The sequence below is a fragment of the Palaemon carinicauda genome, chromosome 8 (genome assembly GCF_036898095.1).
Source record: "Palaemon carinicauda isolate YSFRI2023 chromosome 8, ASM3689809v2, whole genome shotgun sequence".
NCBI classification, from domain to species: domain Eukaryota; kingdom Metazoa; phylum Arthropoda; class Malacostraca; order Decapoda; family Palaemonidae; genus Palaemon; species Palaemon carinicauda.
The window spans coordinates 103,938,897-103,954,734 of record NC_090732.1 but is presented as its reverse complement, the minus strand read 5'-3'; the positions used below and the strand labels follow the sequence as shown (position 1 = coordinate 103,954,734).

General features: G+C 40.6%; 1 protein-coding gene across 3 annotated transcripts in view; it reads right to left on the bottom strand.

Annotated features, from left to right (window-relative positions):
* Myo10A (Myosin 10A) overlaps positions 1-15,838 on the bottom strand; it is a 418,782-nt gene that overhangs the window by 285,522 nt on the left and 117,422 nt on the right. For all 3 annotated transcript variants that reach the window (XM_068378794.1, XM_068378796.1, XM_068378795.1), the window contains one exon: positions 3,717-3,908. In XM_068378794.1, the coding sequence (XP_068234895.1) occupies positions 3,717-3,908 (192 nt within the window). The remainder of the gene's footprint in view (positions 1-3,716; positions 3,909-15,838) is intronic.

Below are 15,838 nucleotides of genomic sequence, written 5' to 3'. Positions count from 1 at the left end.
AAGCTCAAGGTCTATGGGAGCAGGTGTGGCAACAGACGGGGTTAGCAACTGAAGCGGAGCCATTACCTTCCCTGGAAGCATGTTATGCTTAAATAAAAGTCCATAGGAGGCTAAGCAGCTTAAGGCTCCTCTCCAAATGACAGAGTCCTCAAGGGAATATCAGAAGGAGGGAGAATAGCACTTTCTCATCTACAGGAACCATATCCGAGAAAAGCTAAGTTCTCTCAGTGAGGGTTTCACTGGTGCAAAAGCAGCAGGCCAGAAGGCAACGTTATGAAACTGCTTGACAGTCTTGTGAGTTGGCAACAACCAAAGATGTGTGACTGAGGAGCATGCGGTAAGGTATGCAGAGCATGCTGTAAGGTATGCACATGCTGTAAGGTATGCAGAGCATGCTGTAAGGTATGCAGAGCATGCTGTATGTAGAGCATGCTGTAAGGTATGCAGAGCATGTTGCATGGCATGCGGCTTATGCTGCATGGGATGAGGCTCATGCTGCATGGGATGAGGCTCATGCTGCATGGTATGAGGCTCATGCTGGGTAGAGGAGGATGCCGCATAGTATGAGGCTCCTGCCTCATGGGTTGAGGAGGTTGCCTCATAGCATGAGGCTCCTGCCTCATGGTTTGAGGAGGATGCCGCATAGCATGAGGCTCCTCATAGCATGAGGCTCCTGCCTCATGGGTTGAGGAGGATGCCGCATAGCATGAGGCTCCTGCCTCATGGGTTGAGGAGGATGCCGCATAGCATGACGCTCCTGCCTCATGGGTAGAGGAGGTTGCCGCATAGCATGAGGCTCCTGCCTCATGGTTTGAGGAGGATGCCGCATAGCATGAGGCTCCTCATAGCATGAGGCTCCTGCCTCATGGGTTGAGGAGGATGCCGCATAGCATGAGGCTCCTCATAGCCTGAGGCTCCTGCCTCATGGGTTGAGGAGGATGCCGCATAGCATGAGGCTCCTGCCTCATGGTTTGAGGAGGATGCCGCATAGCATGAGGCTCCTGCCTCATGGGTAGAGGAGGTTGCTGCATAGCATGAGGCTCCTGCCTCATGGTTTGAGGAGGATGCCGCATAGCCTGAGGCTCCTCATAGCATGAGGCTCCTGCCTCATGGGTAGAGGAGGTTGCCGCATAGCATGAGGCTCCTGCCTCATGGATTGAGGAGGTTGCCTCATAGTGCTGGAACCCGGCAACTCCCGATGCGGCAACTCACGCATGAAAGCAGGAGGCGCAGCAAGAACATGCGTCTGGCAGGGTGGACTGCGCATCGGAGGTGGAGCTCTCACAGGTGGAGGGTGGGAGCAGGCAGCCGGAGTATCTGCTGAGCGCACAACCTCGGCAGGTTGTAGGTTAACAGGCTACATTGTCAACCTTCCAGCATGATACTCCTGTATGAAGGAGCAAGCTGAGACTGTATAGTCTGCAGCATGGACCACTAGGGTCTATGAAAGACAACAACAAACGGAGCTACTGTCCGTTGAGACTGAGGGTCTAAAACAGCTGGTGCGGCAACAGACGGAGTTACTGCCTGTTGCGGTACCACTTTGCCTCTCTGGGAGGTGTGCAGTTGTCGTACTGCAGCAAGTCCGAACTGACCCAGTGCTAATGGCTACACCTAGGAGTTGGACTTGCGCGGAAGGGACCGACTTGCACTTAAAAGCTGCAAGATTTGGTCCATGGTTTCTGCGAGAAACCTCTTCCGCAGACGAGGAATAAATGGGCTCTCTCGTCTTTGTGTGGGTGGGGTGATCACGTCGGCTACGTGAGTGGGTACACCCGAAACCACGGAGGGAAACGTCTGTTCGTCGATCAAGGCCTGATGAACCCATAAGTCCTTCGACGTTACTTCTCCCCTGGGCTTGGGAGCTTGTAAGAGGTCCCAGACTAGGCGAACAACTGGCACGAACAGACGAACCCTCGAACGCAACACTGTAACACTTTGCGCTTATCACTTTATCACTTTTGAATTTCTGTTTGCACTTATTTCACTGAACTCGAAACTTTAAGTGGTTTGTACCTGAAACACGCAATTCTATCCTTCATTAAAAGTTAGTAATTGCGAAAACAGTATTACAATGTAACAGAAAAACATAATGAAAGATAAAAAATTCAGTGGCTGGAAAAGAGACTAAACACTAGATCAAATAAACTACGTTTAAAATCTCTCACCGCATAAAGCCTGGGAACAAGAATAAAACTCTAGAAACGTTTACCTTCTTCCCCTAAAGAGACTAGGGAGAAGAGCAAAAAACGATAACAACGTTACCCGCTTGAACGAAACGTTTATCCTCCTCTCTCTCCCTCCGTCTCTATCTCTCTCTCTCTCTCTTGACTTAGAACCTGAGAGATGAGCCCAATTATATATATCGTTAAAACATATTATGTTAAAGGAAAAAAACTGAAAGATTTCCCAAATAAAAAGTTCCTTTATTAGAATTAAAACCATTTAAGCTAAGAAAGAATGAACAAAACGCTAGAATCGGTTTACTCTTACTGCAACGTGAAACCGTGAATACTCTCTCTCTATCGTAACGATAGAGCGCAAGTTGAACGTTCTGAACGTCAACAACTGCGGAGACAAAACAAAACGTTAGTTCAACTTTGAAAACAGTACAAGACTATCAAAGATATTCTTTCAAAAACATAAAATAGCATAAAATCTTAACAGGTAAAAACGATATGACGGGCTCAATGTTAATTAACTTCGGTTCCAAGAAAAGACCGCCTACTATTAGGAAAGGTCGCATATAAACAAACATAAAAATTAATTTAATAAGTTTATAATAAAAGGAAGTTAATCGAAGAGGCCTGGTAAAAGGCGGAGAGATATAAAATAAATCTATAACTTTGTTAAGCAAAATAAAGAAAGAGAGTCTATACTCTCTTCAACACCAACACTTCCGTCTAAGGGAAGGGTCGGCCATTTAAAATTGAAAGAGAGTTCATACTCTCTTCGTCACCAAAATTAGATAAAATTAATTCCAAAAACTTGTTAAGCTAATGTTAAAGCTTCCTGAATAGCGAAGGCTAAACTCTAGAGCAAATACATCACCAAATCGTGAACAATAACTCCAGAATCAACAGCGTATCCATGTAGGTCTTGCCGGCGGCACGACAGAGGAAAAATTGAGGTGGTGTTGACAAGAAGTACTAGAGTACCTGACCACAGATGGCGCTGTTGTGTACACCCCCACCTGTATAGCGATCGCTGGCGTATCCCGACCGTAGATTTCTGTCGGGCAACAGAGTTGACAGCTACATGATCATCGGGTAAGATTAATATTGAAAAATTACATTTATTCCATCGTGCTTCTTAAGGATAAAGGTCCTCTCATTACCAGAAAATAAATGATGTAGTAACAATATATAAGTATAGGTAAGAATAATGGTAGCATACAGATAAGTAGAAATTAATACAAATATATGAAAAATTACTAGATAAATATGTAAACAATAACATTTAAAGTTGAAATTGAACCAACTTAAACATGGAGGTTGTTCTTAGAAAATTAGTTGGACGTGTTGGCAATCAATGGCGCTGATCAGGTACTTGGAGCATAAGGGTTTTTTTTTAAAGCAAGGCTTCTTGGTCTTCATTTTATGATTCTTTCTCCTGATATGCAACAGCTCAATCCCGTATCAGATCCTATAAACACTTTAAGTGATATCTTTAATGGTAAAAATAAATAATTTAAATCAAACGAATACATTTCTAACCTTGAATGCTTCAAATCCGAAAATATCCAGAATCGAAATGTGAGTCTTCTTTGATCCTTTGTGGATGATCTGGTTGATCCTACGGACTAACCATGAGAAAAGGGAAGAATATAAGGCCTTGGCAACGGCATCACGGGCATCAAGGGCTTGGTCGATGTTTAGTGGTGTGAACACACGTTCATTTCTTGCTTCCTGAACAAAATAAAATTAAAATTAATATGTACAAAGCTAAGGAAAAGGGATTACTGTACATGCTTACATATCTTAATGTCTATGGCCTTATTCTTCTTGTCTTTCTAAGTTACTTACCAGTCATGTCAAAAGATGTAATTTTCTTCTCTCTCTCTCTCTCATTACTTATTTTCAGGAGCTCTCCCTGCTTGCAATGGGCTTACACACACACACACACACACTCACTCTCTCTCTCTCTCTCTCTCTCTCTCTCTCTCTCTCTCTCTCTCTCTCTCTCTCTCTCTCTCTCTCTCTCTCTCTCTCTCTCTCTCTCTCTCTCTCATACAGTTCTTTCCTGTTGTCCTGAGCGATAGTCTATCATTACTTACCTCGCTTCTTCTGTCCACAAATTTGTCTATTATTCACATCTACTGCTTGACGTCAAATATGTTTTTATATACCACATGCACTATATAAGAGTTGAAATCTCTAAACTAATCTACAAAAGGTGCATGACTATTCTCCAGGGAAGCAAATGAACAAATGATAAAACTATATGAGGATGAGAGATAAATAAAGCATACAAGGTACAAGTAGGTGGGTGAGTAGTGCAAGTAAGTGTTAATATTTGCATGAATAACCAGGATTTTAAAGTGACCTCTCCACAAGCTGAAACTCTATTTGAACTCGTTGGATAGAATGATAGTAATAATTAGTAATAGTAGTATGTACAGGTCACTGAGCATACTAAGGTTAAACAATAGGATATTACTGAGCAAATATGATAATGCAAGTTTCAAAATAACTCAATTGGCATGATACTTTTTAATATTCCCTTCCTTTTCTCAAAAGAAAAACACTAATAGCAGAAAAATGGCTGCAATAAGATGAAATAAAATTCAGCAATTCACACATAATTTATATTCAATCCATTTATTTGATTAGATGCCATCAAAAATCTTGATTCATCTCATTTGATACATAATGCACTTCAAGTCCACAAAATCAAGGACAGAAACTTGGTAGTCCACGATCTAAATACTATAATTACATAATTAATGTATTTAGTGTAAGCATCCCTAAATATCTCATCAATTTATGGACACATAGTTACATAGTTTTTCATTTTATAACACTCAGGTTTATCACATCATTTCACCTGATTACAGATATTCTCTTCTTTATATGTCAGCTTAGTAACTGATCTCATTACGATAATTTACAATACAGTAATCATAAAAAATGCTAAGTAAGTTAATAAACTCTGGCTTAGTACTTAGATATATGAACATATTTAGAATAATACTAATCATACTACAACAAACGCTAATATTAAGAATAATATCTATGATATATCAAAATCTCCACTTTTATCTTTTGATATCCAAGTTCAGATTTCATTATCTTCACAGATAACATTAACTTTCTGTTTAGCTATTTGTTCTTATTATTAATACATACATTACCAATGAAGTCTTCAAAAGAATTCTTTAGTCATACAATTATGCATTTCAAGTACAGTAGTACCTAGGTTTACGTCAATTCGGCCCACTTTAGTTCCAGCTAAATGGCAGGACATGATTAGAAATGAAACTATAAGAGAGATAAAACGAAAGCCATATATGGATGGGATCATGGTGAGGGGTAGATGGAGATGGTTTGGGCATGCTCTTTGCACTCCCCAAAAGAGATTAGTTCACCAAAATTCCAACTGGGCTCACAAGGCACTAGAACAGTTGGAAGACCCAGGCCTAGATGGTTGTGAACTATAAAGTATGAAGTGGGAGAAGTATAAAATTAAAAGCTCAAGATAGAGACGAATGGCGAAATCTAACTGAGGATCTTTGCGACAATAGACTTAGGAGATAATGATGATTGTTAAATGTTGGTTTGTTTGTCCTATGAAAACGCACCCAACGTTCGTTTACGCTGGTAAGTGTAGTGTTTGTCCAATGAGAACGCACCCAGGTTTGTTGACATTATCGAAATAGTTGATCTATTGAAAAATATGTTTATTTGAAAGGTTGATATGTTATTATGATTGGGTCATTACAATTATAAAGAGTAATCCATGTGAATTGTGATTATATTGTGAAAACTGTATTAATTTCCCGAGTGGATGGGAGCCGGGACTTCCCCTCTCCCGTTTTCGTCACATATTTGTATTTTTTTTACCTTTGGGGAAGCTTTAACGAGAATAAAAGTAAGAAATTTAGGATTTGCTGGTTAAATGGATTTGTCTTGTCTGTATCACAATGTTATCTATTTTTTTTTATGTGAAGTTTTCTACAAAAAGGAACCATGGGACCTGCGTGCTCTCCCAAGCTTTGTTTGAATCTGTAGTAGAGAGTAGAGAGGAAATAAAGAGAAAACGGAAAGGTCGTTTCCTTTCTCCCGGAGTTTATTTTTGAGTTTTACGAGAAAATTGAGGAGGCTATGCCTCAAACTGAGGGGCTTATGGCCCACATTCAACATGGTGCCCAGACCCGGGAATCAGATGAGAGCGAGGCTGAATTTACTGGATTCCCCAACGACATAAATCAACTTAGGAGAGCAGTGCTACAGAGAGAGAAGGCAACAATATGGCTGCGTTGTGCCTCAGAAGATTTGACCAGAGCCATGGCCGGTAATCCGACCTGGCATGAAATTACAAGTCTCGTAAAAGACTACGATAATAAGAAGGCCGACTGGGAAGAAATAATTCAGCGAGACCAGAATTCTATAGAGGATGTTGACGAGCTCCAGAGAAGAATACTTGAAGACCACCATTTTCTTCAAGAGGTAAGAAAAATCCGTACTGAAGCAGCAGCTACCTTAGAGAGGCTGGGCAAGGACAGAAACTTGGTTGCTAATAGGTCCAGTGAAGATATTAATTCAGGCAGTGAAGTCGGTAATGAGGGTTTTAGTGTGCAATTGCCTAAACTCCAGCTAGTGAAATTTGGCGGGAAAATAACAGAGTGGCGGCCATTTTGGGACCAATTTATGGCACTTGTGGACGATCAGCCTATGCCTCTTGTTTCCAAATTTATGTATCTTCAATCTGTTTTAGAGGGTGAGGCTAGGGGTGTACTACAGGGCCTCACCCAAACAACAGCTAATTACAAGATAGCCTGTGAGTTGTTAGAAGAAAGGTATGGCGATCCAGAAAACATTATATCAGCTCACCTTCAAGCCCTAATGCAACTTAGCTCATCTAGGAGCGCAAGGACTGAAATTCACACGTCCTCTTTGCGGAAATTACAGGATGAGTTAGTAGGCCATGTGCGCAGTTTGGAGGCCCTTGGAGTTGGAGGTGAACAGTACGGGCGGATCTTGGTGCCTATGATCCTTGCTCTGTTACCTCATGACATAAGGTTGGACTGGTCGCGTAGTGGACGGAAAAGAGATCTCGACGGATTGCTGAAGTTCTTGCAACGAGAAGTGGAAGGCAGAGAGAGGGCAGAGGCTATCAAGAGACTAAGCCTTGGAAAATCCGAGGAACCCAGTGTAGAACGACGGACTAAAAAGCACACTCCCAGTTCAGCCTCTGCCCTTCAAACTTCATCAGAAGAAAGTGGTTCGAAGACGTTTTGCGCATTCTGTGGAAAGCTGCATCCCAGTGAAAGGTGTTTAGGTATAACTAAGCTCCCCCTTGCAGAAAGAGAAGAAGCCGTGCGTAATCGGCGTTTGTGTTTTAAGTGTTTATCTAAAAGCCATTATGCCAAGGCCTGTTGGGCTAAGTGTTCAAAGTGCAAGACTGGGAATCACAACTCCCTTGTATGTCGGAGATCTGAAACAAAACCCTCCGTAACAGCTAGTGAAAATAACCCTGTAGTAGAGGGAGTGCAAGAGGGGTCAAATTCTGTGACCCATGTGGGGGTAGCACCTTGTGAGGTGAAAAACGAGGTTAATTCAAGGTGTTGTGTATTGCAGACGGCCCAAGTCAGGGTAGTAGGCCATCAGGGTATCACATTTGCTACTGTAATGTTTGATACAGGGTCAGATCGGTCTTACATTTCAAGGGAACTGGTCAAACGGGTCAAGCCTAAGTGGCTGACTTCTGAGTATTTATCATTTTCTGCCTTTGGTGGAGGGAAAGCCTCTAAGGCAGATTTGTGTAGTATTTATGAAATAATGAGTGTAGGGGCAAATGATCACAAATATAGTTTTAAGGTTGCTGAGATTGATGTAATTTGTCCTCCGTTATCTAGGTCCAAAGTGGACCCTAAGTGTTTAGAACCTTTTTCTCACCTTAAGTTGATCGATGAGTATGGATCCCATCGAAATTTACATATTGATATGTTGATAGGCCTTGATTTATATTGGAAGATGATGATCCCCAACCAGGTTATGTATAATGACGGGCTTGTGGCCCAGGAGACAATTTTTGGTTGGATTTTGTCCGGATCCTTTAATAGGTCTGAAGGTAATATTGGTGTAAGTGTACAATTGTTAGCAATTGAGAATGTACAAGAGTGTAGTTTGAGTCAATTTTGGGATCTAGAGTCTGTTGGCATAAAACCCAACGAACTACATTCTGAGGCGATGAACCCTGACCCAGTCTTGGTTCAATTTGAGAATTTGGTAAGTTTTAAAGATGGTCGCTATGAAGTGGCCCTACCATGGAAATCTGAGAATATGAAATTAGATTTGATCAATAATGAACATCATGCTTTGAGAAGATTGGAAGGTCTCTATAATAGGTTAGGTAAAAACCCCTGTCTGCAGGAAAAGTATTTTAAGGTGTTTAATGAGTATGAAAAGGAGGGTATTATTGAAGAAATTCCTTCCCATCAACGGGAAGGTGGGTATCCTATATTTTATTTGCCTCATCGGCCTGTGGTACGGGAAGGGAGCCTAACCACCAAGGTGAGGCCTGTTTTTGATGGATCTGCACGTGGCAGTAATGGAGTATCTCTGAATGATTGTTTAGAAAGTGGTCCTTCACTCAACCCTGATTTAGTTGAGGTGTTGTTAAGATTTAGAAGGTGGAGGGTGGCCTTAACAGCTGATATTACAAAGGCTTTTCTTCAAATAAAGGTAAGAAGGGAGGACCGTGATGTTCATAGGTTTTTGTTGAAAGAGGGGAACAATGTTAAACATTTCAGATTTATAAGAATGCCCTTTGGTAATAAGAGTAGTCCATTTTTATTAAATGCCACCTTAAAATTTCATTTAAAGAAATACCCTCTCACAGAGGTGGTTTCTGAACTGTATGCGAATCTGTATGTAGACGATTGGCTATCTGGGGCTGATAGTCCCGCAGAAGCAAGTTTAAGATTTGAAGAAGCCTATGGTATCCTGCAGGAGGCTGGTATGTCATTGTCAAAGTGTACTTCTAATTGTAAGACTTTAACTATAACTGAAGGTTCTAGTGAAGAGAGTGTCAAGGTTCTAGGCCTCCACTGGGTATCCTCCCCTGACTGTTTTACCTTTAAGGTTGAGAACCTGGACCCCTTTGGAGATATTGTTTGTACCAAAAGAAATGTGCTAAGCCTCATAGCTCGGTGTTTTGATCCCTTGGGGCTCATATGTCCGTTTGTTATGCATGCAAAAATACTGTTTCAAGAAATCTGGAGATTAGGTTTAGATTGGGATGAGCTATTACCCGAGGCTATGCAAGGCAGAGTTAAATTATGGGTTGTAGGATTTTCTGCACCAGAGTCATTTAGAGTAGATCGGTACTTGTTTTCTGAGTCACCCTTTAAGGAAATTCCTAATGTTCAATTCCATGCATTTAGTGATGCTTCAGAAAAGGGTTATGGTGCTTGTGTTTATGTGAGAGTGCCTGAGAGTGTTTGTGACGTCCGCCTTGCAGCTGGGTAAAGAGGTTTCTGTTCAATGTTGGACGGATTCCACAGTAGCCCTAGCTTGGATAAAGGGGGACCCCAATAGATGGAAAACCTTTGTGGCTAACAGGGTTGTTGAGATTCAACATTTGACACCTCCTTCATGTTGGCAGCATTGTCCAGGCAAGGACAACCCAGCGGATCTTGTATCTCGAGGTGTTTTTGCTGAGCAGCTTTTGCAGTCTGATATTTGGCTGAAGGGTCCTCCTTGGCTCTGTTCCTCCCCGCTCCCTCATCAGGAAGGCAGGGGGGCGGACATTCCTTCAGAAGAGATATGTGATACTGACACAGTTTGTGTTGCAGTTGAAAATGAGCCGCCCTTATTTGAATTCACCCGATGGAGTTCCTTTACAAAGGCCCTTAATGTAGTAGGTTGGGTACTGAGATTTGTTGGGAGTTGCAGACCTTCGTCCCGCAAATTAAGTGGACCTTTAACCTATGGAGAATTGACGAAGGCTAAGGTACAACTGCTGTACTTTGTGCAACGAGAGGCCTTTGCAAAGGAAGTAAATGCTCTGAGTAGATCTCTCCCCCTCCCAAGGGGTTCTTCCTTGATTAAACTTGATCCTTACCTAGATGAGGATGGGCTACTGAGAATAAAAGGGCGCTTAGAGAATGCAGACTTGAGTTTTGAGAGTAAGCACCCTATAATAATTCCTGGTACCCACATTGCTTTACTGTTAGTTCGTTTCCAGCATAGGTTGCTCAAGCATGCTGGTGTTGCTACACTTGTATCCACTTTACGAAACAGTTACTGGATCATTCGCCTTCGTCAGATTGCAAAGAAGGTTTGTCGAGAATGTGTGGCTTGTCGGCGTTGTGATGCCTCTGCTTGTTCCCAGCCTGTGGGGCCACTTCCCGAGTTGAGAGTTAAGTCGGCTCCTCCATTCACGGTTACAGGTCTGGATTTTGCTGGTCCTTTATTTTGTATTGATTTTCCATCCAAGAAATTGTATATACTTCTTTTTACCTGTGCTGTCATTCGAGCTGTTCATTTAGAGCTCACCGAGTCTCTTTCGGTTGTTGATTGTAATTTGGCCATTAGACGGTTTGTAGCTAGACGGGGTGTTCCAACAGTGTTCTACTCTGACAATGCTAGAACCTTTGTGAGTATCTCCAACCTGTTAAGAGAACATTATGGCTCGTTGACGCCCCAATGGAAGTTTATTGTACCTAATGCTCCTTGGTGGGGAGGCTGGTGGGAACGCCTCATTAGATCTGTGAAAGTTGCACTGAGGAAAACATTGGGCACTAATTCTTTGTCCAAGAGTGAATTAGAGACTACACTTCATGAGGTGGAAGCTTGTATTAATTCTAGACCCTTGACATTTGTAGGTGAGGAACCTGATATCGCAAATCCTCTTACCCCTTCCCATTTCCTAATTGGCCGTTCTGCAGGTTTTCAGTTAGAGTTAGTAGATGATCCAGACTGTGGTGTATCCTCAAAGGATTTGTGTGTAAGAGAAGCTGTGCGTCTGGGTCAGTTAGACAAATTTTGGAGAATATGGCAGACTGAGTATCTTAGAAACCTGCCTTGTATGGTGAAGGGGTTCAAGCCAAATTGTAACCTTAAAGAGGGTTCTGTTGTACTAGTAAAGGATGAACGGGTGCCAAGGTTAAGGTGGCCTCTTGGAGTTATTACTAAGTTGTATCCTGGAAAAGATGGGGTTGTTAGAAGTGTTGAGGTTAAAACCAAACGTGGATTTATATCCAGACCTGTGCAAAATTTGTATAATCTAGAAATAACAGATTTGAAAGGTGAAATGGGTAGTAATTCCCAGGAGGAGAGACTTGAGAATCTTAGACAGGAGCCTGTAGAATCACCCTTAGTGTCTAATGTTGGTAAGTCCCGAAAGGGAAGACCTATTAAGGTTCCTATTAAACTTGACTTGTAGATTAAGGTAATAAGATAGCCTTGGAAGGCTCTGATGATGATAGGAGTGTTGAGACACTCCTATGGTGGGGAGGATGTTAAATGTTGGTTTGTTTGTCCTATGAAAACGCACCCAACGTTCGTTTACGCTGGTAAGTGTAGTGTTTGTCCAATGAGAACGCACCCAGGTTTGTTGACATTATCGAAATAGTTGATTTATTGAAAAATATGTTTATTTGAAAGGTTGATATGTTATTATGATTGGGTCATTACAATTATAAAGAGTAATCCATGTGAATTGTGATTATATTGTGAAAACTGTATTAATTTCCCGAGTGGATGGGAGCCGGGACTTCCCCTCTCCCGTTTTCGTCACATATTTGTATTTTTTTTACCTTTGGGGAAGCTTTAACGAGAATAAAAGTAAGAAATTTAGGATTTGCTGGTTAAATGGATTTGTCTTGTCTGTATCACAATGTTATCTATTTTTTTTATGTGAAGTTTTCTACAAAAAGGAACCATGGGACCTGCGTGCTCCCCCAAGCTTTGTTTGAATCTGTAGTAGAGAGTAGAGAGGAAATAAAGAGAAAACGGAAAGGTCGTTTCCTTTCTCCCGGAGTTTATTTTTGAGTTTTACGAGAAAATTGAGGAGGCTATGCCTCAAACTGAGGGGCTTATGGCCCACATTCAACAATGATGATGAAGGAAAACATATGTAGTAGGTTGGCCAATGCACCACCCACCCATTAAGATAATACCGCTAGAGAGATATTGGATCCTTTGACTGGACAAATAATACTACATTGGATCCGTCTCTCTGGTTATGGCTCATTTCATCTTTGCCGCTACATACACATAATAGTCTGGCCTATTCTTTACACATTCTCTTCTTTCCTCATACACTTGACAACACTGAAATTACCAAACAATTCTTCTCTCAAGATGTTAACTACTGTACTGTAATTGTTCATTGGCTACTTTCCTCTTTGTAAGGGTAGAAGAGACTCTCTAGCTATGGTAAGCAGCTCTTCTAGGAGAAGGACACTCCAAAATCAAACCATTGTTCTCTAGTCTTGGGTAGTGCCATAGCCTTTGTACCATGGTAGTAGGTTGGCCAGGGCACTAGCCACCCGTTGAGATACTACCGCTAGAGAGGTATTGGATCCTTTGACTGGCCAGACAGTACTACATTGGATCCTTCTCTCTAGTTACGGTTCACTTTTCCCTTCCCTACACATACACCAAATAGTCTGGCCTATTCTTTACAGATTCTCGTCTATCCACATACACCTGACAACACTGAGATTGCCAAACAATTTTGTCAAATAATTGTCCAGTGGCCACTTTCCTCTTGGTAAGGGTAGAAGAGACTCTTTAGCTATGGTAAGCAGCTCTTCTAGGAGAAGGACACTCCAAAATTAAACCATTGTTCTCTAGTCTTGTGTAGTGCCATAGCCTCTGTACCATGGTCTTTCACTGTCTTGGGTTAGAGTTCTCTTACTTGAGGGTACACTCGGGCACGCTATTCTATCTCATTCCTCTTCCTCTTGTTTTGTTAAAGTTTTTATAGTTTATGTAAGATATATTTATTTTAATGTTATTACTCTTCTTAAATATTTTATTTTTTCCTTCTTTCCTTTCCTCACTGGGCTGTTTTCCCTGTTGGGGCCCCTGGGCTTATAGCATTCTGCTTTTCCAACTGGGGTTGTAGCTTGGCAAGTATCAATAATAATAATAATAACTGTCTTGAGTCAGAGATCTCTTGCTTGAGGGTACACTCAAACACACAGCATGATCTTGATTCACTTCCTCTCATTATTTTGAAATTTTTAGACTTGTTATTTTCAAGTTGTTATAGTTTATTAATGAAAGATTTACTTTAAATGTTATTGTTCTTAAACTTCTCTTGAAGTTTTCCCTTATTTCCTTTCCTCACGGAGCTACTTCCTAGGTTGGAGCCCTAGGGTTTATAACATCCTGCTTTTCCAACTTGGTTTGTAGCTTAGCAAGTAATAATAATAATAATAATAATAATAATAATAATAATAATAATAATAATAATAATAATAATAATAATAAGCTACCTTTGAAAGCTCTGTATACCTCTCAAAGCCATTCAGTACTGTAACTTTATTCCGACTGAAGCACTGTTGGTTCTGTTGCATTAAGTTGAACAATTACTGAGCTGCATATTTCATGAATTCTTGTTAACAGTATTATAGGTTAATGTTTAATCTAATGCTTTTAAAGATAAAATGAAAGTAAATTATATCACACTGCTGTACATAGTATTCTACAATGAGAAGCTCAACAAAGTTTGATACTTTAATCTTCAAGCAAATACACAAACCATATATTCCTCTACTATCTTGTGTTTTATCCATTTCTGGCCACATGTTCATGACTTTTTTTTTTATAACAGTTGGAAATGTACAGTACAGTATATGGTTTATTAAATGGCTGGAAATTACAGTACCATAATTATCTATAATTCATATAACATCCCTCGGATGGTTTTTGTTCTGTTGTAGCTCACTTTGCTAGCAAATTAACAATTTCACTGCTCCTCTGTTTTGGTAATATGTGTGTTCAGATGCATGCATTTAGTTTTTAAACTAAGAACATGTCAAAAAAATTAGACTTGGGTCCTTGGTAACATTTTTTTTTCCTTCTTATCTTATAGAGAAGGGGACAGACAACAGATGTTAATTAATTTTGTAGATGGGAAATGGTCAAAAACCTTTTAATAAGGAAAATAAAAATTGACAATGTTACGATAGTTATGAATTGAAGTTCAGGTAGGTTATATTACACCAGCTGGCATAACCAGCTTTAAAAAAAAGGACAAGGGCAGCCCCCTGAATTGGTACATTGGCAAGTGGGATTACTATATTTGCATTGGCTGATCCAAAATGCAATTATATAAGTTGTTCCCTGTGTGCCAAACCACGATGCTCCACGAGAATTGAGGCATTAATTCAACCATCCATAACCACAACAACAGCAGCACGCACAGTCAGTGGTACTTCATGAGAGCATGAGAGATGAGGAGAACGCCCCTCATGTTTTTGCACGAGACCAAGAACGTGTATTGTCACGTAGTGACTTTTTTCATTTACTTTTCATGCCAGCTTAATTGTTTTTCATTGTTACTCTAGGCTAGTGTTTACAAAAACTAAATTTCTATCACATAATTTGAAATAGACTAGTGTATATCATCTTCACCACAATAATCGCACTGGGCACCAGCCGCCCATTGAGATAATACTGCTAGAATGTTATTGGATCCTTTGACTGGCCAGACAGTACTACACTGGATCCATCTCTCTGGTTACAGCTCATTTTTCTTTGTCTACTCATAGACCAAATGGTCTGGCCTATTCTTTTCACATTCTTCTCCGTCCTCATACATCTGGCAAAAACAATTCTTCTTCGCTCAAAGGGTTACCTACTGGATTGTAATTATTCAGTGGCTACTTTCCTCTTGGTAGGCGTAAAAGAGACTCTTTAGTTATGGTAAGTAGCTCTTCCATGAGGACACTCCAAAATCAAATCACTGTTCTCTAGTCTTGGGTAGTGACATAGCCTTCAAGTGTCTTGGGGTATCTATGGCTTAAAGATACACATTGGCACACTATTCTATCTTATTTCTCTTCCTCTATTTTTTTTTAAGTCTTTATAGTTTATATAATCAAAAATCTATTTTAATGTTGGTATATTCAATAACAATCTCTAGAGGTTTGTCCATAACTCTTATTTGTTGTCTCTGCATTATAATTGAACATTATCTTAGTTTTACTCCTATTCATTTTCAGTCCTACATTTCTGCTTTCTCTATTCAAATCTTCTATCATCTTATGTAATTGCTCTCATGCTTCACTAAACACAACTATGTCATCTGAAAATCTTAAGTTGTTAAGGCATTCCATAATATTAATTCCTACATTTTCTAAATCTAGGCGGTATAAACCATGCTGGGCAGTAAAAACTGTGCTAGGCTGTATATCTTCGCAATCCAAGTTTGCCAACAATTATACGAGTATAAGGGGATGAACAAACTTGTGGAGTAACAAGAAATTTGGGTGTGGAGGAACTGCACCCCTAACTCTCGAAGTCACTGGCAGCAGGATGACAGATTGGGTTTAAGGTGATGGAAAAGATGTCTCTTCGGCTTCTACTCTAAATGCCTGGTGGAGGATATTACTAGAATCACTTTGGGCAAGCAGGAGTCACTTGCCTTAGTTAGATAT